The sequence below is a fragment of the Coregonus lavaretus genome (assembly GCF_964263955.1).
Source record: "Coregonus lavaretus genome assembly, chromosome: 4".
Lineage (NCBI taxonomy): Eukaryota > Metazoa > Chordata > Actinopteri > Salmoniformes > Salmonidae > Coregonus > Coregonus lavaretus.
Genome location: NC_139991.1, coordinates 34,115,027 through 34,142,764, shown reverse-complemented (window position 1 = coordinate 34,142,764; position 27,738 = coordinate 34,115,027). Strand labels below are relative to the sequence as shown.

At 42.3% G+C, this 27,738-nt stretch overlaps 1 protein-coding gene across 1 annotated transcript in view; it reads right to left on the bottom strand.

Moving 5' to 3' along the window:
• The window catches only part of LOC311127735 (potassium/sodium hyperpolarization-activated cyclic nucleotide-gated channel 1-like), a gene marked incomplete at both ends in the record, with an annotated part of 218,702 nt that overhangs the window by 30,625 nt on the left and 160,339 nt on the right, over positions 1-27,738 (bottom strand). The window contains 2 exons of the mRNA XM_084159603.1: positions 2,919-3,159; positions 3,992-4,138. Of these exons, the coding sequence (XP_084015729.1) occupies positions 2,919-3,159; positions 3,992-4,138 (388 nt within the window). The remainder of the gene's footprint in view (positions 1-2,918; positions 3,160-3,991; positions 4,139-27,738) is intronic.

The window sequence follows — 27,738 nt, the reverse complement described above, 5'->3', positions numbered from 1 at the left end:
CGTACAACGCTGTGTACTACTCCCTTCACAGAACAGCGCAAACTGGCTCTAACCAGAATAGAAAGAGGAGTGGGAGTCCCCGGTGCACAACTGAGCAAGATGACAAATACATTAGAGTGTCTAGTTTGAGAAACAGACGCCTCACAGGTCCTCAACTGGCAGCTTCATTAAATAGTACCCGCAAAACACCAGTCTCAACCTCAACAATGAAGAGGCGACTCCGGGATGCTGACCTTCTAGGCAGAGTTGCAAAGAAAAAGCCATATCTCAGACTGGCCAATGAAAAGAAAAGATTAAGATGGGCAAAAGAACACAGACACTGGACAGAGGAAGATTGGAAAAAAGTGTTATCGACAGACGAATCGAAGTTTGAGGTGTTCGGATCACAAAGAAGAACATTTGTGAGACGCAGACCAAATGAAAAGATGCTGGAGGAGTGCTTGATGCCATCTGTCAAGCATGGCGGAGGCAATGTGATGGTCTGGGGGTGCTTTGGTGGTGTGAAAGTAGGAGATTTGTGCAGTGTAAAAGGGATCTTGAAGAAGGAAGGCTATCACTCCATTTTGCAACGCCATGCCATACCCTGTGGACGGCGCTTGATTGGAGCCAATTTCCTCCTACAACAGGACAATGACCCAAAGCACAGCTCCAAACTATGTAAGAACTATTTAGGGAAGAAGCAGTTGGCCGGTATTCTGTCTATAATGGAGTGGCCAGCACAGTCACCGGATCTCAACCCTATTGAGCTGTTGTGGGAGCAGCTTGACCGTAAGAAGTGCCCATCAAGCCAATCCAACTTGTGGGAGGTGCTTCAGGAAGCATGGGATGAAATCTCTTCAGATTACCTCAACAAATTGACAACCAGAATGCCAAAGGTCTGCAAGGCTGTAATTGCTGCAAATGGAGGATTCTTTGACGAAAGCAAAGTTTGAAGGACACAAAAATCATTATTTCTAACCTCATCAATGAGGTTTCCTATTCATTTTGCTATATTTTAAAATCATTTCATGTATGTTTTCATGGAAAACAAGGACATTTCTAAGTGACCCCAATCTTTTGAACGGTAGTGTATATTGTGTTATTTTATGGCTGATTTTGACACCTACATAAGAGTGTTGAAACCCACATTTATTCAAATTATTTTTTTCCCTGCCAAGAAGTTTCCTTTCAATTTGGAAGTTTGTTTCTTAAATCCTTTGTTTTTGCTGTAATGAATTATTTACAGTCATATTTTAAATAAGTTGTAGAAAATACACTTTATGACACTGTCATGAAGCATTATGACCATCCTGTGTCACTTTACTTGGACTAAGAAAATACACTTCATGACACTTTCAAGAAGCATTGTGACCATCAAAGTCATATATGCCAGATAGGCTTATCATGTACATGCCCTTATATCAGTCATCAGTTAAAAAGAGGGTGTCTTGCCCTGCTCCTGAAATCTGCTCCTGCATTCATCGCAGTCATCAGCAACAGAGAATTGGGGTAGGTGCATGTCTGACATCAATGTGTGCGCAATTACAATGATAATTTAACATGGTCAATTTCAAAACATATAACATTTCATAAACATACTGTTGACACGTAGGCTATGGTGTAATGGAATGTTTTGCCTTGTGTGGTAGGTTCTAAGGGTTTTGACACTGATGTAGGAGCCATAACCAGCCATTAAATAATGCAATACAGTATATGTCACACCAGGTCTAAATATGTGTCATGAAAGTGTTATGACCATATTATAACAGGTTATGACAAGTTATGTCAGCTGTTATGACATTTATGACATGGTTATGAATGTGTCATAACGTGCTATAACGCTTTGTGTCAAGTAAAGTGTTACCATTTCTAGTTACTCCCCCCACTGGTCCACTATGTTCTAATCAGATTCAGCCCTGTCTACAGTGTTGCTTTGTGCTGTGTCAGGACAGGACAAGTCTGACTGTGCCCAAGGAACATAATGACATGAAAGCTAAATGAATTCAGGGAATTCATATTAGTCAATAATTTATTTGATTACAATACAGTACATTTGTTTATCTAACATGCATCAAATGCATGGTAAGTTACTGTTTTTGATTGCTTGGCTGTTTTTACCTGGTTTCAATTAAATTCGACGTTTGGACCAGAGGACCAACGGTATTAAATAATTGGATGTGAGGTTTTTCGGACAGCTGGGGAGTTTCAATGAAAAAATCCTCCACTCATTAATTTCTTGATTCACTGCTTTTTTCCAAGGCATGCCATATCTATCTAGAAGATTGCATGATTGCACGCCACACAGCGTGAATCTTAAGTCGTCTTTCGGTGGGAGGGGAGTGAACTTGGATCAAATAAAAAATTAAACCTCCCTCTAAAAATTGTTAAAACCTGCTTCTCTCTCTTTTGCACAACAAGGAGGCGCCCAAGAAAATGTGCCAATGTAAACAACTGCCTATAAATGAATCGTACGATGGAAAAATATTTGATGATTTGTATAACGTGCTAGAGAGATTACTCCCTCAATTATGCAAAAGTAACATTCTCTGTTGGCTGCTGCTGCAGAGCCCAACGCAGAGCAGACAGACATGCAACCTCTTTTTGTCCTCTGGGTGATCTGAGCCCTGATCCCCGGCTTTGCTTGTCCTCTCTTCACCCCCATCAACCCCGCCTTCCACCACCCCATCCAGATGAACGTTATGTAATTTGAGAAGCTAACTCCCGTCCCCCAAAAATGTATTTGCAGTGATGGGACTTGACAAACATCAAAGCAAAGGCAAAAGAGGATTTGAGTGGATGGAGTGAGTCTGAGTATGCCTTCACAGTGGTCCTTGAAACAGTTCCCTGTTACCATATTATAGCTTGGTGTCTGTCTAAGCGAAAAACGGTACTGTAGAAAACATGCAGGATATCTTTGTTTTTCTGTTTTCTCTACGTACCTCCAAAGTAGGAGCCGTCAGTCAGCTTCATCTCTTTGTTGAGCTTGGTGATAACACTGGCCACACCATGTTGGATGAAGTACATCTTCTTGCCCACAGTGCCCTCTCTGATTATGTAATCGTTGGGCTGGAACACCTCGAACTTCAGCTTGCTCAACATGCCCGTCACGAAGTTGGGGTCTGCGTTGGCGAACAGTGGCATGGTAGCCACTAGCTTCCGGCAGTTGAAGTTCACAATTTCCTAAAAAGGAAAGAAAATATAGTGTTTGCTACTTAAATACTTAAAATATTTTATGACTATAACAAAAGGGAATAAGGGTAGTGATAGCGGTCAACCCTGACGTGTCCCTCTACTCTATTAGACTTAATTCATGAATAATTCGTTTATTGGGTTTTAGACAGATTAATATAAAATCATAAAGTTGAATAATACAGGAAAGCAATGTCTTTTTGTGAGTTCTCCAATTTCCTTTTTCTGTTGGTTAAATAAAACACCATAACAAATAGTATTATTTTAATGTGAGTTCTGTATGTTATGTATGGTGGCCCCGTGTAGCTCAGTTGGTAGAGCATGGCGCTTGCAACGCCAGGGTTGTGGGTTCGATTCCCACGGGGGGCCAGTATGAAAATGTATGCACTCACTAACTGTAAGTCGCTCTGGATAAGAGCGTCTGCTAAATGACTAAAATGTAAATGTAAAAAATGTTTTAAGGGGAAACATTTAAATGTCTTGGAATGGCCTAGTCAAAGCCCAGACCTCAATCCAATTGAGAATCTGTGGTATGACTTAAAGATTGCTATACACCAGCGGAACCCATCCAACTTGAATGAGCTGGAGCAGTTTTGCCTTGAAGAATTGGCAAAAATCCCAGTGGCTAGATGTGCCAAGCTTATAGAGACATTCCCCAAGAGACTTGCAGCTGTAATTGCTGCAAAAGGTGGCTCTACAAAGTATTGACTTTGGGGGGGTGAATAGTTATGCATGCTCAAGTTTTCTGTTTTTTTGTCTTATTTCTGTTTTATTTCACCCCAAAAAATATTTTGCATCTTCAAACAAAAGGCATCATTCTCACCTCTTTGAGCGGGTCGTTGAGCTCACTCAGGATATTGTCCTCGTCAAAGATCTTGCCCTGATAGCGATGCTCATAGTAATCATGTATCTTCTGCCGCATGTCTGCAGGTAGCTTGTGGAATGACATGTACTGCTCCACTTGTTTGTACTGTAAAGATGGAGAGAAGAGATAATGTCAATAAACCAATTGAACCGAAAATAACAGACAACAAAAGCTGTCACATTGATTGACGTTTGATATTATGAGTGGGGATTTCAAAACATTGCATCGAAAGCAATTGGAGGTAAAATAACTTTGGAACGTATTAGCAGTCATTACAGGCAACATGTTGTAAAAGGAACTAAGGACATACACAACACACATGCATATGCACACATACACACACATACAAACGATGGGGTGACAGATAGTATCCATGATCTCACGTAAACAAGAGAGATATAGTACATCAGGGATCTCCAACAGCTAGATCACTAGCTACCAGTAGCTCGCAGCACACCTATGAGTAGCTCGCCAATCAATTCTGAAAGTACATGCATTTTTCCATCACAAAATGTCATAAACATAAAGCTCCGGGCTACTATACAATCAAAGCCACATTGACATTTTCTCACTCCTGGTTAGCTACTATTGGTTTAAAAATCAAAACGTAACACAATATCTGCCAATTAATTTCCAGCAATACTGCCACTATCTGTCTGTTTGGTGCGCATGTTTGTCTACTACTCCGTATATAGCCAGTTAGCGGTGCTAATGATAACCGTCTTGTGGGTAGAGTAGACAGACCTTTCCCAAAAACATTCTCAATTAAATGTTAACTGCAAAGTAGGCTTACCTGACAGAACTATACATCATGATTATTTGTTTAAATTGGGTGGCCATTGTTTTGCAAACTCTGCCATGACATGTGCTGCAGCACTAGGCCTAACAGCAGAAACATTGTTATACCCACACATTCCTCTCTTGCAAGATGCATAATTTCCAGACCTGAAATTTTTTATTCTGCTGTGATTTAAGCATTGACATGGACTATTTGTTTCTCTATGAATAATTGTAATACTGAGAATAGAAAACATAAAACAAAGCAAAAACCAGGAACAATTAAACTGAGAAAACAGAATTCGGGAAAATACCAAAAATAATTTTTTACTCTCATGTTAGAAAAGGTTGGAGACCCCTGTACTACATCCATATCAGTGACTGAATATGTCTCAGGGACGTCACATTATAATCACATACGTATTTTGTGACTTCAGAAAGTTCAATATGACACATTACACAACTCACTCTTTCCCCTCCTTGCCTCTTTTGGCCTCACCCTTTCCCAATCACCTCCAACTCACAATGCAGGCAATACGCTTGACCTCACCTTTACTAGAGGCTGCTCGCCTACTAATCCCACTGCAACCCACCTCCACGTCTCTGAACACTCCTTTGTTTCCTTTTCTGTCTCCCTTTCCTCCAACCCTAACCACTCAGCCCCTACCCAGATGGTCATGCGCCGTCGCTCTCTCTCTACCACTACTCTCTCCTCTTCTATCCAATCATCTCTCCCTTCTGCTAAATCCTTCTCCCTCCTGTCTCCTGATTCTGCCTCTTCGAACCTACTCTCCTCCCTTTCCGCATCCTATGACTCACACTGTCCCCTTTCCTCCCGGCCAGCTCGGACCTCCCCTCCTGTTCTGTGGCTGAGTGACTCATTGCGAGCTTACAGAACAGGGCTGTGGGCAGCTGAGCAAATATTGAGGAAAACTAAACTTCTGGAGGTCCATCCTTTTACTCCCTCCTCTCTACCTTCTCTTCCTCTGTATCCGCTGCTAAAGCCACTTTCTACCACTCAAAATTTCAAGCTTCTACCTCTAACCCTAGGAAACTATTTTCCACCTTCTCCTCCCTCCTTAATCCTCCACCTCCTCTTATTCTGATAAAAAGTTACAGCTGTTTTAGAAACTGCATCAACAACATTGTCAGTAACTTTTTTGTAAACAACTGACATTTTGACCACTTCCTAAACAAGTTAGACAAAAAAGTTAGAGGGTATGACACTGTCTACTTCTCTACCATTCAAATATAGCAACGGAACCAAAATATCTTCAATGTTTCTAACGAAACAGCTGTTTTAGTAAATGCATTAACACATTTTTCACCAACTCTTTCCAAACAACTGCCGTTTTGACCAATCCCCCAACAAGTCAGACAAAAACAGGGCTCATGAAATCTTCCTCTACTTCTCTGCTTTTCAAAGCAAAAATCCGAACAGAAAAATCTTCCATCAATTTAAAGTTACAGCTGTTTGTCGGAGTTTAGAGTGACAAAAGTAGGTAGCTAAAGTCAGCTAATAGCTCTCTGTCTAATCATTGAGCGGCACAAACGGAGAGTTGCTATGGAAACTAACAGACAGAGAGGACCAAATGTGGCAGCATAGGGAAAAATTATGACGCGGGGGAAGAGATTGACCACAATTACGGACTACAACCACACAACTCATGACCACAACTTATGACCACAACTAAAGATCACAATCACACAACAACTGATGACAACTACTGAGAAAAATTACTGACCACAACTACTGACCACACCTACTGACCACACAACTACTGAACTACAAAGCTACTGACCACAACCACACAACTACTGAGCAAAACTACTGACCACAACCACACAACTACTAACCACAACTACTTACCACATCCACACAAATACTGACCACACAACTACTGACCACTCAACAACTGAGCTAAACTACTGACCACAAACACACAACTTCTAAACACAACCACACAACTGCTGACCTCATGACCACAACCACAACCACTACTGACCACACATTTAAAGACCATAACTACTGACCAGAACTACTGACCACCACAACTACTGATCACAACCACACAACTATTAAGCCCAACTACTGACCACATCAACACAACAACTTACCACAACCACACAATTACTGACCACACAACTACTGACCACTCAACTACTGCACACATCTACTGACCACAACCACACAACTGATTACCAGAATTACTAACCATAATTACTTACCACAACCACACATCTACTGACCACAACCACACAACGGATGACCACAACCACACAACTAATGACCAGAACTATTGACCACAACCACACAACGTCTGACCAAACATTTAATAACCACAAATACTGACCACACAACTACTGATCACAACCTCTGACTACACAACTACTGACCACACATTTAATGACCACACCTACTGACCACCACAACTACTGATCACAACCACACAACTACTGACCACACAACTACTGACCACAAATACTGACCACAACCACACAACTGCTGACCACATATTGTGACCACTACCACACAACTTCTGACCACACAACTACTGACCACACATTTAATGACCACAAATACTGACCACCACAACTACTGATCACAACCACACAACTACTGATCATAACGACTGACCACACAGCAACTGACCACACAACTGACCACAACCAAACAACTACTGACAAAAACCACATAACTGATGACCACAACCACACACCTACAGAACACAACCACACAACTAATGACCAGAACTACTGACCACAATTACAGACCACAACCACACAACTCCTGACCACACAACTACTGACCACTCAACTACTCACCACAACCACACAACATCTGACCACAACCACTGAACCGCTGACCACATCTTGTGACCACAGTTACACAACTTCTGACCACAAAATTACTGATCACAACCACACAACTACTGATCACAACAATTGACCACACAAATATTGAACACACAACTACTGACCACAACCACACAACTACTGAAAACAACCACTCAATTACTGATCACAACTACTGACCACAGCGACTGACCACAACAACACAACAACTTACTACAACCACACAATACAGTGCCTTGCAAAAGTATTCATCCCCATTGGCGTTTTTCCTATTTTGTTGCATTACAACCTGTTATTTATATGGAGTTTTATTTGGATTTCATGTAATGGACATAGACAAAATAGTCCAAATTGGTGAAGTGAAATTTAAAAAATAACTTGTTTCAAGAAATTCTAAAAAATAAATAATGGAAAAGTGGTGCTTACATATGTATTCACCACCTTTGCTATGAGGCCCCTAAATAAGATCTGGTGCAACCAATTACCTTCAGAAGTCACATAATTAGTTAAATAAAGTCCACCTGTGTGCAATCTAAGTGTCACATGATCTCAGTATATATACACCTGTTCTGAAAGGCCCCAGAGTCTGCAACACCACTAAGCAAGGGGCAACACCAAGCAATTGACACCATGAAGACCAATGAGCTCTTCAAACAGGTCAGGGACAAAGTTGTGGAGAAGTACAGATTAGGGTTGTGTTATAAAAAAATATCAGAAATTTTGAACATCCCTTGAGTGGTTTAAGAGGAAACATTTACATGTCTTGGAATGGCCTAGTCAAAGCCCAGACCTCTATCCAATTGAGCATCTGTGGTATGACTTAAAGATTGTTGTAAACCAGCGGAACCCATCCAACTTGAAGGAGCTGGAGCAGTTTTTCCTTGAAGAATGGGCAAAGATCCCAGTGGCTAGATGTACCAAGCTTATAGAGACATACCCCAAGAGACTTGCAGCTGTAATTTCTGCAAAAGGTGGCTCTACGAAGTATTGACTTTGGGGGTGAATAGTTATTTCTTGTTTGTTTCACAAGAAAAAATATTTTGCATCTTCAAAGTGGTAGGCATGTGTAAATCCAATTATACAAACCCCCCAAAAATCCATTTTAATTCAAGGTTGTAAGGCAACAAAATAGGAAAAATGCTAAGGGGAGTGAATACTTTTGCAAGCCACTGTAACTGACAGCTTCTGACCACACAACTACTGAACATACAACCACTGACCATAACCACACAACCACTAACCACAATCACTGACCACAACTACTGACCAAAACCACACAACTACCGACCACAACTCCTGACCATAATAACTGACCAAAACCACACAACTACTGACCACAACTACAGACCACAACCACAGAACTACTGAGCAGAACCACACAACTACTGACCACACAACTACTGACACACATTTAATGACCGTAACTACTGACCACAACCACACCATTACTGACCACAACCACACAATTACTGACCACATAACTACTGACCATTCAACTACTGAAAACAACTACTGACCACAAACACAAAACATCTGACCACAACCACACCACTGCTGACCACAACAACTGACCACACAACTACTGACCACAACCAGTCAATTACTGACCATAACAACTGAGCTAAATAATTGACCATAACTACTGTCCAGAACCACAGAACTACTGCTCATAACCACATAACTACTGACAATAACAACACAACTACTGACTATACCAACTAACCACAACTCTTGACCACAACTCCTGACCACAACTGCTGACCACAACCACACAACTTCTGATAAAACAACTACTGACCACTCAACTACTGACCACAACTACTGACCACAACCACACAACTACTGACCACACATTTAATGACCAAAACTACTGACCACAACAACTACTCATCACGACCACACAACTACTGATCACAATGCCTGACAACAAAGACTTACCACAACCACACAACTACTGATCACAACGCCACAATTACTGACCACACAACTAGTGACCACTCAACTACTGACCACACATTTAATGACCATAACTAAAGACCACACCTACTGACCAAAACTACTGATCACAACAACACAACTATATACCACAACCACACAATTACTGACCACAAACCTACTGAACTCTCAACAACTGAGAGAAACTACTGACCACAAACACACAACTTCTAACCACAACGACACAACTGCTGACCTAATCTTGTGACCACAACCACACAATTTCTGAGCACACAACTACTGAGCACACATTTAATGACCATAACTATTGACCACAACCACAAAACTACTGACCACACAACTACTGACCACAACCACAGAACTATTGACCAAAACCACACAACTACTGACCACAACAACACAACTACTGACTTTAGCAACTAACCACAACTACTGTCCACAACTCCTGACCACAACTACTGACCAAAATTACTGACCATAACCACACATCTGACCACACAACTAATGACTACTCAAATACTGACCACAACTACTGACCACAATCACAAAACATCTGACCACAACCATACAACTGCTGACCACATCTTGTGCCCAAAATGACACTACTTCTGACCACAAAATTACTGGCAACACATTTAATGACCACAACTACTGATCACAACCACACAACTACTGATCATAACGACTTACCACACAACTTACCACAACTACTGACAACAACTACTGACCACAACCACACAACTAATGACCAGAACTACTGACAACAATTACTGACCACAACCACACAATCTCTGGCCACACAACTACATACCACAACTACTGGCCACCACAATTACTGATCACAACAACTGACCACACAACTACTGACTACAACTACTGACCACACAACTAATGACCACTCAACTACTGAACACAACTACTAAACACAATCACACAACATCTGACCACAATCACACAACTGCTGATCACATATTGTGACTATAACCACACAACTTCTGACCACACAAATACTGACCACATGTTCAATGACCACATACGGACCACCACAAATACTGATCACAACCACACAACTATTGATCACAACAACTGACCACACAACTACTGACCAAAACTACTGAACACAACCACACAACTACTGACAACAACCACATAACTGATGAGCACAACCACACAACTCCTGCCCAAAACTACTGGTCACAACCACACAACTTCTGACCACAACCACACAACTGCTGACCACATCTAGTGACCACAACCATACAACTACTGACAACACAACTACGGACCACAACTAATGACCACAACTGAACAAACACTGACCACAATCAATGACCAAAACTACTGACCACAACTACACAACTACCAACCACAACCTTACAAATATTTACCACACAACTACTGAACAACACAACTACTGACCACAACCACATAACTTCTGACCACTCACCTACTGACCACAACCACACAACTACTGACCACAACTACTGACAGCAACCACACAACTTCAGACCACACAACTAACGATCACTCAACATCTGACCACAACCACACAACTGCTGACCACATCTTGTGACCACAAACACACAACTTCTGACCACAAAAACACTGATCACAACCACACAACTACTGATCATAACAACTGACCACACAACTATTGAACTGGCCACAACCACACCACTTCTGACCACAACCACACAACTGCTGACCACATCTAGTGACCACAACCAAACAACTTCTGACCAAACTACTACTGACCAGACAACTACGGACTACAACTACTGACCATAACTACTGCCCACAACTGAACAAACACTGACCACAATCAATGACCAAAACTACTGACCACAACCACACAACTACCAAACACAACCATACAAATATTTACCACACAACTACTGAACAACACAACTACTGAATACCATCACTCAACTACTGACCACAACCACACAACTGCTGACCACATCTTGTGACCACAACCACATAACTTCTGACCACTCAACTACTGACCACAACCACACAACTACTAACCACAACTACTGACAGCAACACACAACTTCGGACCAAACAACTAACGATCACTCAACATCTAACCACAACCACACAACTGCTGACCACATAAACACTGATCACAACCACACAACTACTGACCACACAACTACTGACCACACAACTACGGACCACAACTACTGACCATAACTACTGCCCACAATTGAACAAACACTGACCACAATCAATGACCAAAACTACTGACCACAACCACACAACTACCAAACACAACCATACAAATATTTACCACAACTACTGAACAACACAACTTCTGAATACCATCACTCAACTACTGACCACAACCACACAACTGCTGACCACATCTTGTGACTACAACCACACAACTACTGACCACACAACTACTGACCACACATTTAATGTCCACAACAACTGACCACAACTACCGACCACAACCACAAAACTACTGACCACAGCCACACAATTACTGACCACATAACTACTGACCATTCAACTACTAAAAACAACAACTGACCACAACCACACAAATATTTACCATACATCTACTGAACCACACAACTACTGACCACAGTCACATAACTACTGACCACATCTACTGACCACAACCACATAACCACTGACCACATCTACTGACCACACCCACTCAATTACTGACCACAACTACTGAGCAATACTACTGACCACATATACTGACCACACCAACACAACTACGTATCACAACCACACAATAACTGACCACACAACTACTGACCACAATTACTGACCATAACCACACAACTTCTGACCACACAACTAATGACTTCTCAACTACTTACCATAACTACTGACCAAAATCGCACAAAATCTGACCACAACCACACAACTGCTGATCACATCTTGTGACCACATCGAAACTAAAACTAATTCTGACTACAAAACTACTGACCACACATTTAATGCCCACAACTACTGACCAAAACCACACAAATGCTGCCCACTTCTCGTGCCCACAACCACACAACTTCTGACCACAAAAATACTGAAAACACAATTACTGACCATAACTACTGACAACAACCAGACAAACACTGACCACAATCACTGACCACAACTACTGAACACAACCACACAATTACTGACCACAACCACAGAAATATTTACCACTCAACTACTGAACCACACAACAACTGACCACAACCACACAACTACTGACCACATCTACAGACCACAACTACTGACAACAACCACTCAATTACTGACCACAACCAATAAATTACTGACTACAACTACTAACCACAACAACACAACTACTTACCACAACCACAAATAACCACAAATAACTGACCACACAACTACTAACAACAACTACTGACCACAACCACACAGCCGCTGATCAAATCTTGTGACCACAACAACACAATTTCTGACCACACAACTACTGACCACACATTTAATGACCATCACTACTGACCACAACTACTCACCACCAAAACTACTAATCAGAACCACACAACTACTGATCACAACTACTGACCACACAACTACTGACCAAAACAACACAACTACTTACCACAACCACACAATTACTGATCACAACTACTGACCGTGGTCCTCTGTAGCTCAGCTGGTAGAGCACGGCGCTTGTAACGCCAAGGTAGTGGGTTCGATCCCCGGGACCACCCATACACAAAAATGTATGCATGCATGACTGTAAGTCGCTTTGGATAAAAGCGTCTGCTAAATGGCGTATTATTATTATTATTATTTTTACTCAACTACTGAGCAGAGCTACTGACCACAAACACACAACTAATGGCCACATCCACACAACTGCTGACCATAACCACACAACTACTGATCACAACCCCATAACTACTGATCACAACTACTGACCACAACTACTGGCCACAACCACAAAACTACTTACCACAACTACTGACCACAACCACACAACTACTGTGCCTTGCAAAATAATTCATCCCCCTTGGCGTTTTTCCTATTTTCTTGCATTACAACCTGTAATTTAAATAGATTTTTATTTGGATTTCATATAATGGACATACACAAAATAGTCCAAATTGGTGAAGTGAAATGAAAAAAATTAATGGTTTTAACAAAATAAAAAATAAAAATAACGGAAAAGTGGTGCGTGCATACAGTGAGGGAAAAAACTATTGATCCCCTGCTGATTTTGTACGTTTGCCCACTGACAAAGAAATGATCAGTCAATCATTTTAATGGTAGGTTTATTTGAACAGTGAGAGACAGAATAACAAAAAAAAAATCCAGAAAAACGCATGTCAAAAATGTTATAAATTTATTTGCATTTTAATGAGGGAAATAAGTATTTGACCCCCTCTCAATCAGAAAGATTTCTGGCTCCCAGGTGTCATTTATACAGGTAACGAGCTGAGATTAGGAGAACACTCTTAAATCTCAGCTTGTTACCTGAATAAAAGACACCTGTCTACAGAAGCAATCAATCAATCAGATTCCAAACTCTCCACCATGGCCAAGACCAAAGAGCTCTCCAAGGATGTCAGGGACAATATTGTAGACCTACACAAGGCTGGAATGGGCTACAAGACCATCGCCAAGCAGCTTGGTGAGAAGGTGACAACAGTTGGTCCTCTGTAGCTCAGTAACTCAGCTGGTAGAGCACGGCGCTTGTAACGCCAAGGTAGTGGGTTCGATCCCCGGGACCACCCATACACAAAAAAAAATGTATGCACGCATGACTGTAAGTCGCTTTGGATAAAAGCGTCTGCTAAATGGCATATTATTATTATTATATTATAGTTGGTGCGATAATTCGCAAATGGAATCTCCCTCGGCCTGGGGCTCCATGCAAGATCTCACCTCGTGGAGTTGCAATGATCATGAGAACGGTGAGGAATCAGCCCAGAACTACACGGGAGGTTCTTGTCAATGATCTCAAGCCAGCTGGGACCATAGTCACCAAGAAAACAATTGGTAACACACTACTTCGTGAAGGACTGAAATCCTGCAGCACCCGAAAGGTCCCCCTGCTCAAGAAAGCACATATACAGGCCCGTCTGAAGTTTGCCAATGAAAAAAAACATCTGAATGTTTCAGAGGAGAACTGGGTGAAAGTGTTGTGGTCAGATGAGACCAAAATTGAGCTCTTTGGCATCAACTCAACTCGCCGTGTTTGGAGGAGGAGGAATGCTGCCTATGGCCCAAGAACACCATCCCCACTGTCAAACATGGAGGTGGAAACATTATGCTTTGGGGGTGTTTTTCTGCTAAGAGGACAGGACAACTTCAACGCATCAAAGGGACGATGGACGGGGCCATGTACCGTCAAATCTTGGGTGAGAACCTCCTTCCCTCAGCCAGGGCATTGAAAATGGGTCGTGGATGGGTATTCCAGCATGACAATGACACAAAACACATGCCCAAGGCAACAAAGGTGTGGCTCAAGAAGAAGCACATTAAGGTCCTGGAGTGGCCTAGCCAGTCTCCAGACCTTAATCCCATAGAAAATCTGTAGAGGGAGCTGAAGGTTTGAGTTGCCAAACGTCAGCCTCGAAACCTTAATGACTTGGAGAAGATCTGCAAAGAGGAGTGGGACAAAATCCCTCCTTAGATGTGTGCAAACCTGGTGGCCAACTACAAGAAACGTCTGACCTCTGTGATTGCCAACAAGGGTTTTGCCACCAAGTACTAAGTCAAGTTTTGCAGAGGGGTCAAATACTTATTTCCCTCATTAAAATGCAAATCAATTTATAACATTTATGACGTGTTTTTTTGGATTTTTTTGTTGTTATTCTGTCTCTCACTTTTCAAATAAATCTACCATTAAGATTATAGACTGATCATGTCTTTGTCAGTGGGCAAACGTACAAAATCAGCAGGGGATCAAATACTTTTTTCCCTCACTGTATGCATTCACCCCCTTTGCTATGAAGCCCCTAAATAAGATCTGGAACAACCAATTACCTTCAGAAGTCACATAATTAGTTAAATAAAGTCCACCTGTGTTCAATCTAAGTGTCACATGATCTCAGTATATATACACCTGTTCTGAAAGGCCCCAGAGTCTGCAACATCACTAAGCAAGGGGCACCACCAAGCAAGCGACACCATGAAGACCAAGGAGCTCTCCAAACAGGTCAGGGACAAAGTTGTGGAGAAGTACATATCAGGGTTGGGTTATAAAAAAATATCAGAAACTTTGAACAGCCCAAGGAGCACCATTAAATCCATTATAAATAAATGGAAATAATATGGCACCACAACAAACCTGCCAAGAGAGAGCTACCCACCAAAACTCACAGACCTGGCAAGGAGGTCATTAATCAGAGAGGCAACAAAGAGACCAAAGATAACCCTGAAGGAGCTGCAAAGCTCCACAGTGGAGATTGGAGTATCTGTCCATAGGACCACTTTAAGCCGTACACTCCACAGAGCTGGGCTTTACGGAAGAGTGGCCAGAAAAAAAGCCATTGCTTAAAGAAAAAAAATAAGCAAACATGTTTGGTGTTCGCCAAAGGCCATGTGGGCGACTCCCCAAACATATGGAAGAAGGTACTCTGGTCAGATGAGACTAAAATTGAGCTTTTTGGCCATCAAGGAAAACGTCTGGCACAACTGGTCAGAATTGAAGGAATGAAGGATGGCTCTAAATGCAGGGAAATTGTTGAGGGAAACCTGTTTCAGTCTTCCAGAGATTTGAGACTGGGACGGAGGTTCACCATCCAGCAGGACAATGACCTTAAGCATACTACTAAAGCAACACTTCAGTGGTTTAACTTCAGATTGCTGTACACCAGCGGAACCCATCCAACTTGAAGGAGCTGGAGCAGTTTTGCCTTGGAGAATGGGCAAAAGTCCCAGTGGCTAGATGTGCCAAGCTTATAGAGACATACCCCAAGAGACTTGCAGCTGTAATTGCTGCAAAAGGTGGCTCTACAAAGTATTGACTTTGGGGGGGGTGAATACTTATGCACGCTCAAGTTTTCAGTTTTTTTGTGTTAATTCTTGTTTGTTTCACAATAAAAAATATTTTGCGTCTTCAAAGTGTTAGGCATGTTGTGTAAATCAAATGATACAAACCCCCCAAAAATCTATTTTAATTCCAGGTTGTAAGGCAACAAAATAGGAAAAAATGCTAAGGGGGGTGAATACTTTTGCAAGCCACTGTAACTGACAACTTCTGACCACACAACTACTGAACATACAACCAATGACCATAACCACACAACCACTAACCACAATCACTGACCACAACTACTGACCACAATCACACAACTACCGACAACAACCACATACATATTTACCACACAACTAATATTTTCGCAAGCCACTGTAATGACCAGAACTACTGACAACAATTACTGACCACAACAACACAATCTCTGATCACACAACTACTGACCACACATTTAATGACCACAACTACTAGCCACCACAACTACTGATCACAACAACTGACCACACAACTAATGACCACAACTACTGACCACAACCACACAACATCTGACCACACAACTAATGACCACTCAATGACTGACCACAACTACTGACAACACAACTACTGACCACAATCACTGACCACAACCACACAACAACTGACCACAGCCAGACAACTTCTGACCACATAACATCTGACCATTCATCTACTGAACACAACTACTGACCACAAACACAACATATGACCACAACCACACAACTACTGACCACAACTACAGACCACAACAACACAATTACTGATCACAAACACACTTTCTGACCATACCACTACTGACCACAAATAGTGACTACAACCATACAACATCTGACCACAGCCACACAACTACTGACCACACTACTACTGACCATAACTAGTGACCATAACTAGTGACCACCACTACTGACCACAACCACACAACTACTGACTACAACCACACAAATATTTACGATAGAACTACTGAACCACACAACTACTATCCACAACCACATAACTACTGACCACAGCTACTGACCATAACCACACAACTACTGACCACACAACTACTGACCACAACTACTGACCACAACTACTGACCACAATCACACAACTACCGACAACAACCACATACATATTTACCACACAACTAATATTTTCGCAAGCCACTGTAATGACCAGAACTACTGACAACAATTACTGACCACAACAACACAATCTCTGATCACACAACTACTGACCACACAGTTAATGACCACAACTACTAGCCACCACAACTACTGATCACAACAACTGACCACACAACTACTGACCACAACCACACAACATCTGACCACACAACTAATGACCACTCAATGACTGACCACAACTACTGACAACACAACTACTGACCACAATCACTGACCACAACCACACAATAACTGACCACAGCCAGACAACTTCTGACCACATAACTTCTGACCATTCATCTACTGAACACAACTACTGACCACAAACACAACATATGACCACAACCACACAACTACTGACCACAACTACAGGCCACAACAACACAATTACTGATCACAAACACACTTTCTGACCATACCACTACTGACCACAAATAGTGACTACAACCATACAACATCTGACCACAGCCACACAACTACTGACCACACTACTACTGACCATAACTAGTGACCATAACTAGTGACCACCACTACTGACCACAACCACACAACTACTGACTACAACCACACAAATATTTACGATAGAACTACTGAACCACACAACTACTGCCCACAACCACATAACTACTGACCACAGCTACTGACCATAACCACACAACTACTGACCACACAACTACTGACCACAACTACTGACCACAACCACACAAATAACAGACCACAACCACACAAATACTGACCACAAGCACTCAATTACTGACCACAACCACTCAATTACTGAGCATAACTACTGAGCAAAACGACTGACCACAACTACTGACCACAACCACACAACTACTGACCAAAACCACACAACTACTGACCACAACTACCGACCACAACCAAACAACTACTGACCACCATAACTACTGATCACAAACACAGAGCTACTGATCACAACTACTGACCACACAACTACTGTCCAAAATTACCGACCACAACCACTAAACTACTGACCAAAACCAAACAACTGCTGACCATAACCAAACAAGTACTGAAAACAACCAAACAACTACTGACCGGAACTATTGACCACAATAACTGACCAAAACCACAAAAATACTGACTGCAACCATACAAATACTGACCACACAACTACTGACCAAAACCACACAACTGCTGACCACATCTAGTGACCATCACCACACAACTACTGACCACACAACTACTGTCCATAACTATCACAACTGCACAAACACTGACCACAATCACCAACCACCACTACTGACCACAACCAAACAACTACCGACCACAACCACACAAATATTTACCACACAGCTACTGAACCACACAACAACTGACCACAACCACATAACTACTGACCACATCTACAGACCATAACTACTGACCACAACCACACAATTACTGACCACAACCACTCAATTACTGACCACAACTACTGACCACAACAACAAAACTACTTACCACAACCACAAGATAACTGACTGCACAACTACGGACCACTGAATTACTGACCACAACTACTGACCACAAACACACAACAACTGACCACAACCACACAACTGCTGACCATAACCACACAACTACTGACCACAACCACACAAACACTGACCACAATCACTGATCACAGCTACTGACCACAACCACACAATTAATGACCACAACCACTCATTTACTGGTCACAACTACTGACCACAACCACACAACTGCTGACCATAACCACACAACTACTGACTGTAACCACACAACTACTGACCACAACCACACAACTACTGACCACAACCACACAAACACTGACCACAATCACTGATCACAACTACTGACCACAACCACCAACCACAACCACACAAATATTTACCACACAACTACTGAACCACAACCACATAACTACTGACAACATCTACTGACTATAACCACATGACTACTGACCACAACCACTCAATTACTGACCACAACTACTGAGCAGAACTACTGACCACAACACAACTAATTACCACAACCACACAATAACTGACCACACAACTACTGACCACAACCACACAACTTCTGACCACAACCATACAACTATTGACTACAACCACATAACTTCTGACCACACAACTACTTTTAAATAATAAAATAATAATAATAAATAAATAAATATAACTACTGACACTCAACTACTCAGCAAAACTACTGACCACAAACAGACAATTTCTGACCAGAACCACACAACTGCTGAACTCATGTTGTAACCACAACCACACAATTTCTGACCATAACTACTGACCACAACTACTTACCACAACTACTGTCTATAACTACTGACCATAACTGCACAAACACTGACCACAATCACTGACCACCACTACTGACCACAACCACAAAATAACTGACTACACAACTACTGACCACTCAATTACTGAGCACAACTACTGAACACAAACACACAACTACTGACCACAACCACACAACTGCTGACCATAACCACACAGCTACTGACTAACTACAACCACATAACTACTGACCACAACTACTGACCATAACTACTGACCACAATCGTACAAACACTGACCACAATCGCTGACCACAACTACTGACCACAACCACACAACTACCAACCACATCCACACAAATATTTAAAACACATCTACTGATCACAATCACTGACCACAACTACTGACCACAACCACACAACTACCAACCACAACCACACAAGTATTTACCACACAACTACTGAACCACACAACTACTGACCACAACCACATAACTACTGACCACATCTACTGACCACAACTACTGACCATAACCACACAACTACTGACCACAACCACTCAATTATTGACCACAACAACTTAGCAAAACTACAGACCACAACACAACACAACTAATTACCAGAACCACACAATAACTAACCACACAACTACTGACCTCAACCACACAACTTCTGACCACAACCATACAACTATTGACTACATCCACATAACTTCTGACCACACAACTACTGACCACTCAACTACTGAGCAAAACTACTGACCACAAACACACAATTTCTGACCAGAACCACACAACTGCTGAACTCATGTTGTAACCACAACCACACAATTTCTGACCACACAACTACTGACCAAACATTTCATGACCATAACTACTGACCACAAATACTGACCACAACTACTGACCACAACTACTACTGATCACAACCACACAACTACTTATCAAAACTACTGACCACACAAATGCTGACCACAAGTACTGACCACAACCACACAACTGCTGACCACAACCTCACAATTACTGACCACAACCACACAACTCCTGACAATAATTACTGGCCACAACTACTGACCACAACCACACAACTACTGACAGCAACCATATAACTACTGACCATATCTACTGACCATAACCACACAACTGCTGACCACAACTAGTGACAACAACCACACAACTTTTGACCACACCACTACTGACCACACAACTACTAACCACAACCACACAACTTCTGACCACAACCACTCAACTGCTGACCACAACTATTATTCACAACCACACAACTACTGACAACACAACTACTGACCACTCAACTACTGACAACAACAACACAACTACTGACTATACCAACTGACCACAAATACTGACCACAACTCCTGAACACATCTCCTGACCATAACTACTGACCACAACCACAACTTCTTCCATTACCACAAAAATAATTTCAAAAAGCTAAAGCAAGCCCCACAACTTTACTTGTAAAGTTAACATCTAGTTAATCCTTTGACACGTACCAACAAACACAGTCCTTACAAAGTTATGTCCTGAATGTGACCAGTTGTTTTGGGAGGCAATGTTCAGACATTCACAGAAGTAACGACAGCATAACACAATCATCCAAACCGGAAAATGTAGGCTACATTAGTCCTAGCGCTAACTGAGGAAAGATTGACGTAGCACAAGCGGTCATATTTAGCTAACTCTCGGCTGACAGAAACCACAATATAAATTAGCTAATAGCAATTACTATTAACAATTCATCACATCACGGGTGAGCTCACCATTGATCTAAATAATTGAGTAAAACACTTTCCAAAAATCTAAAGTAATCCGATGATGGGTAGTGTGTGCACGCCACCATGTTTGTTTTTTCGCGTCAACCAAAGATAATAAGAGAAGACAAAATGAGCTTGGTCTGTTTGCAGTATGCATGTTGAAGGGGGGATGTCGTCTACGATCATACACTTCCCTTCATTCACTTCCGGAAGTTTACTTGAAAGATGAGTGAAACATTCCTTCACCTCATTATAACATCTTTGGTCTGACAGACGTTTACGTGACACCCAGAATGCATTGTATAATGTCAACAAACATGGCGCCACACATAGCTGGCAAGTAGCTTAGCATAATCTCATCATAATCAGTACCACCTTCAAAAAAGTATTTTACACACATCATAAGTGTCCATTACAATCTATGCAATAATCGGAATTCATTATTGGTCACCAGTACTTGAAAACGTGAATAAAACTGTAAATACATTATGCTCCATACATACATACTGTATGCTACAGTAGAAACAACAACACGATATACAGAAAATAAGGTACTTACTTTGATAGGAATGCACACATGTCCAAAGTTATTATTTGTAAGGAAAACAACAATGAAGGCAATGCGAGCGCCAGCCAGAAAATGTGCCACGGGGAAAAAGTTAGTGCAAGACTGCGCAAATGAAGTGCTTGGGCTCTCCTCGAAGAGAGAAGTTTGTCCGGCTCAGTAAAGCCTCAAACATAAATTGTCCGCAACAGTGAAATAGGCTACTTCTATGTGAATTAATGAGGGGGCGGAACACACCTAAATTGAAATTGCTAGAAAATAAAACTTGTTAGAAAATAATTTGAAATGAACAAGTTGAAACATAGCCTATAGATAATTAGCAGTCTGCACGGGTTAACTGTCCTGTTGCGTAAACAATCACATTTTGGAACAGTGAGTGCATTCTGACATCACATGTATAAAACAACTCACACTCGGGCGACCGTTAGAGATATTTGGAACTCGCGTGAAAAGGTGAATAATTGTGATTTTGTCAATGCAACTTATTTTTATAGCAGTGTTATGTTACTTCATTGTAATATTGTTTTATTGCTATATCCTGATATTGTATTATCAATCATTCCTCTTTATTCTGTACTTTCAGAAACCACACACAAACAGTATTGAACATGATTTGCCAACATCATAACTGGAACTGGACTTTTGTATGCTAGCAACGTACTGTTTGAAAGTATACTCCTTTACAGTTTTAATGGAAGAAAACAGCAAGAATAGACATAGTCCTATATGTAAGAGTCGTCTATTAAAAACAATATTTATAGAGGAAAAATAACTGCAAGAAAAGACTGACAACTTATGCATACCCCATATTTCAATATTAATGTAGTGATTGAACAACAAAAACTGCATTCCCACCCACCACCACCTAAAGGCATCGTATTGTGGCAGGTCACCTGTCAAGTCAGTCAGGTAGTCAGTCAGTAATTGCTGCAGATGTGCTCAATAGTGCTTGAGCGTATAGTACCCCCCCAAAGCATGGCGCAACATACCGGTGTGTCACAAGCTAAACACATGTACTTTGTCAACCTCCTCTGCTTCCTTCTCCTGGAGCTGGACAGGCAGACTTTGCGGTGCCTCCATGTGCGACTGCCTTGAACAAAAGTTTGAGGGACATTGGAGAGAAAATGCCTAGCAGTGAGGCGTATGGGATTGTCTGCAGCAGGACGGCCCCCAGTGGATGGACGCTGAGGGGTGGGTCCTCCTCCAGCCTCTCTCTCATGAGGTTCTCTCTGTACTTTTGGTCATCACCTCACCTATGGGGGAGAGCGAGAGGGAGTAGGGAGGATGAGGAAGTGGAGAGGATGATGAGGCAGTGTGTAGGTGGGTGAGATATTGTCAATATAATTGCATAATGGAACTGTATGTGATTTGTATCTGAACTGTATGTCCAATTACAAAAAAAACTTGTTCAGTAATAATCTCACCTGTTAGCTGGCGGTGAACTATGTGGCCATTGAGGACAGCAGTGTCAATCAGATGGAAAAATATTTTCTTATACCACTTGGTATTTTTCAGAGCACATTCCACAAAGCTGTTTATCATGTTCGCCTTATCCACTGTCCCCATTTTGAGGTTATAGTCAAGCACACAGTCTGGTTTGATCTTTCTCTCTCCCGTCACACCTTCTCTGTGGCCGACATGGTTGCTGTATGGACAGAGGAGAGGCCATGGACGTCTTGTTTGTCATGCTACTTTACTGCGAGCTGTTGACCATTCTCCTTGAACTCCGCCTCCACACCTGCATCTTCCTGCTTCCAAATACCGGCATCCCCTTCCTGTTCGACAGGACTGTGCAACAGGCCCCTGCAATGTTGGAGAGCAGATGCTGGAAGAGTGTGGGACTGCTGTACCAATTGTCCAGATACAAAGTGTGGCCGTTCCCTAGATGAAAAGCCAGCATGGTCATCACCACGGACCAGGACACCCCAAGCCCCTCATAATGTTCAATGTCAGTGGTGGACCCTGTGTAAAATACACTGCTCAAAAAAATTACTCCAAGTCAATCACACTTCTGTGAAATCAAACTGTCCACTTAGGAAGCAACACTGATTGACAATACATTTCACATGCTGTTATGCAAATGGAATAGACAACAGGTGGAAATTATAGGCAATTAGCAAGACACCCCCAATAAAGGACTGGATTTGCAAGTGGTGACCACAGACCACTTCTCAGTTCCTATGCTTCCTGGCTGATGTTTTGGTCACTTTTGAATGCTGGCGGTGCTTTCACTCTAGTGGTAGCATGAGACGGAGTCTACAACCCACACAAGTGGCTCAGGTAGTGCAGCTCATCCAGGATGGCACATCAATGCGAGCTGTGGCACGAAGGTTTGCTGTGTCTGTCAGTGTAGTGTCCAGAGCATGGAGGCGCTACCAGGAGACAGGCCAGTACATCAGGAGACGTGGAGGAGGCCGTAGGAGGGCAACAACCCAGCAGCAGGACCGCTACCTCCGCCTTTGTGCAAGGAGGAGCAGGAGGAGCACTGCCAGAGCCCTGCAAAATGACCTCCAGCAGGCCACAAATGTGCATGTGTCTGCTCAAACAGTCAGAAACAGACTCCATGAAGGTGGTATGAGGGCCCGACATCCACAGGTGGGGGTTGTGCTTACAGCCCAACACCGTGCAGGACATTTGGCATTTGCCAGAGAACACCAAGATTGGCAAATTCGCCACTGGCGCTCTGTGCTCTTCACAGATTAAAGCAGGTTCACACTGAGCACATGTGACAGAGTCTGGAGACGCTGTGGAGAACGTTCTGCTGCCTGAAACATCCTCCAGCATGACCGGTTTGGCGGTGGGTCAGTCATGGTGTGGGGTGGCATTTCTTTGGGGGGCCGCACAGCCCTCCATGTGCTCGCCAGAGGTAGCCTGACTGCCATTAGGTACCGAGATGAGATCCTCAGACCCCTTGTGAGACCATATGCTGGTGCGGTTGGCCCTGGGTTCCTCCTAATGTTTCAGCAGTTCCTGCAAGAGGAAGGCATTGATGCTATGTTCCCCAGACCTGAATCCAATTGAGCACATCTGGGACATCATGTCTCGCTCCATCCACCAACGCCACGTTGCACCACAGACTGTCCAGGAGTTGGCGGATGCTTTAGTCCAGGTCTGGGAGGAGATCCCTCAGGAGACCATCCGCCACCTCATCAGGAGCATGCCCAGGCGTTGTAGGGAGGTCATACAGGCACGTGGAGGCCACACACACTACTGAGCCTCATTTTGACTTGTTTTAAGGACATTACATCAAAGTTGGATCAGCCTGTAGTGTGGTTTTCCACTTTAATTTTGAGTGTGACTCCAAATCCAGACCTCCATGGGTTGATACATTTGATTTCCATTGATAATTTTTGTGTGATTTTGTTGTCAGCACATTCAACTATGTAAAGAAAAAAGTATTTAATAAGATTATTTCATTCATTCAGATCTAGGATGTGTTATTTTAGTGTTCCCTTAATTTTTTTGAGCAGTGTATAATGTCCTGGAAAAATCACAAAGAACTTCACCCTAAACCTGTGCCTTTTTGGAGGGAATGTATTGACGGTTCACCAGTCTACCCTTCCATAACATCCGGTACTTGTCAATGCATAGGTTCTTGTATGGCACAAAGACCTGACCAAATGCTTATATCAGGCTGGTAAGAACATTTATTATATTGTATAAGGGGTCATTTAGGTTGGCAGTAGCATTGTTGACGAAATGCAGGCATTGCAGCAGCACTAGGAGGCGGTCTTGAGAAAAGAATGGAGTTGCAAACAAAGGATCAGAGTAGCTGAATGGGAGGAGACAGGTTAAAGAAAGATTTTTAAGCCTTGAGACAATTGAGACTTGGATTGTGTATGAGTATCATTTAGAGGGTGAATGGACAAGACAAAATATTTAAGTGCCTTTGAATGGGGTATGGTAGTAGGTGCCAGGTGCACCGATTTGAGTGTGTCAAGAACTGCAACGCTGCTGGGTTTTTTACGCTCAACAGTTTCCCATGTGTATCAGGAATGGTCCACCACCCAAAGGACATCCAGCCAACTTGACACAACAGTGGGAAGCATTGGAATCAACATGGGCCAGCATCCCTGTGGAACACGTTTGATACCTTGTAGAGTCCATGCCCTGACGAATTGAGGTTCTACTAAGGGCAAAAGGGGGTGCAACTCAATATTAGGAAGGTGTTATTAATGTTTTGTACACTCAGTGTACATTTCACTAATTGTGGTTGTCACCCATTTGGCGAGCTTCCCCCTCACTCCAGGCTCTCGCTTCTCCTGTAGCTCCAAGCATAGTGATTGGTCTCCTCCACCATGTCTCCCACAAGCCCCTCTGTCAGAAACAGCTTGAAGCACACTGCCTCAGAGGGAGATGGCAAGGGGCTTTGCACTCCAGAGTGGGACTCATCAAAACCAACAGCAGGGCCAGGAGGCGTAAAATGGCTGGCGGCCTTCCAGCTACAAGATGCTCTACAGGAATGACGGAGTCCATCCAAATCATCTTGGCTCCTGGACTCTCCACACATTTCAAGGCTGTGTTGAGACAATGACTTATCAATGACCCAAGCCCTGCTCAGATAATACCTACCATTGTGTCGCTGAGCTGTTTTAGTGCTGCAGCAAATGTACATTGTCCCAGCAACGTTGGCAGTCATAATGTAAGTAACCAAATGTATGTACCTCTAAGTCCCCTGAATGCCTCTCTCATGACTATAGCTATTGTATGCAGTAATCATGTGTCTATGAATCAGAGTTATACTGTTAAAGCTGAGGCGGTGTGCCCTAGTAGGAAGAACGCTGTGTGCAACTCACCCTGCACTACTGCACTATCAGCTCAAACATAAATATCATGTCTACTTCTGATAGGCCACTCAGTAAAACAATCAAAACAATCAAGCATCCCAGAAAAGTAAAAGAAAACAGCCCACATTAACTTACAGTACCAGTCAAAAGTTTGGACACACCTACTCATTCAATGGCTTTTCTTTATTTTCTTACAAATTTTTTACATTGTAGAATAATAATGAAGACATCAAAACTATGAAATAACACATATGGAATCATGTAGTAACCATAAACGTGTTAAACAAATCAAAATATATTTTATATTTGAGATTCTTCAAATAGCCACCCTTTGCCTTGATGACAGGTTTGCACACTCTGGGCATTCTCTCAACCAGCTTCATGAGGTAGTCACCTGGAATGCATTTCAATGAACAGGTGTGCCTTCTTAAAAGTTAATTTGTGGAATTTCTTTCCCTCTTAAAACGTTTGAGCCAATCAGTTGTGTTGTGACAAGGAAGAACAGCTCAAATAAGCAAAGATAAATGACAGTCCATCATTACTTTAAGACATGAAGGTCAGTCAATCCAGAACATTTCAAGAACTTTGAAAGTTTCTTCAAGTGCAGTCGCAAAAACC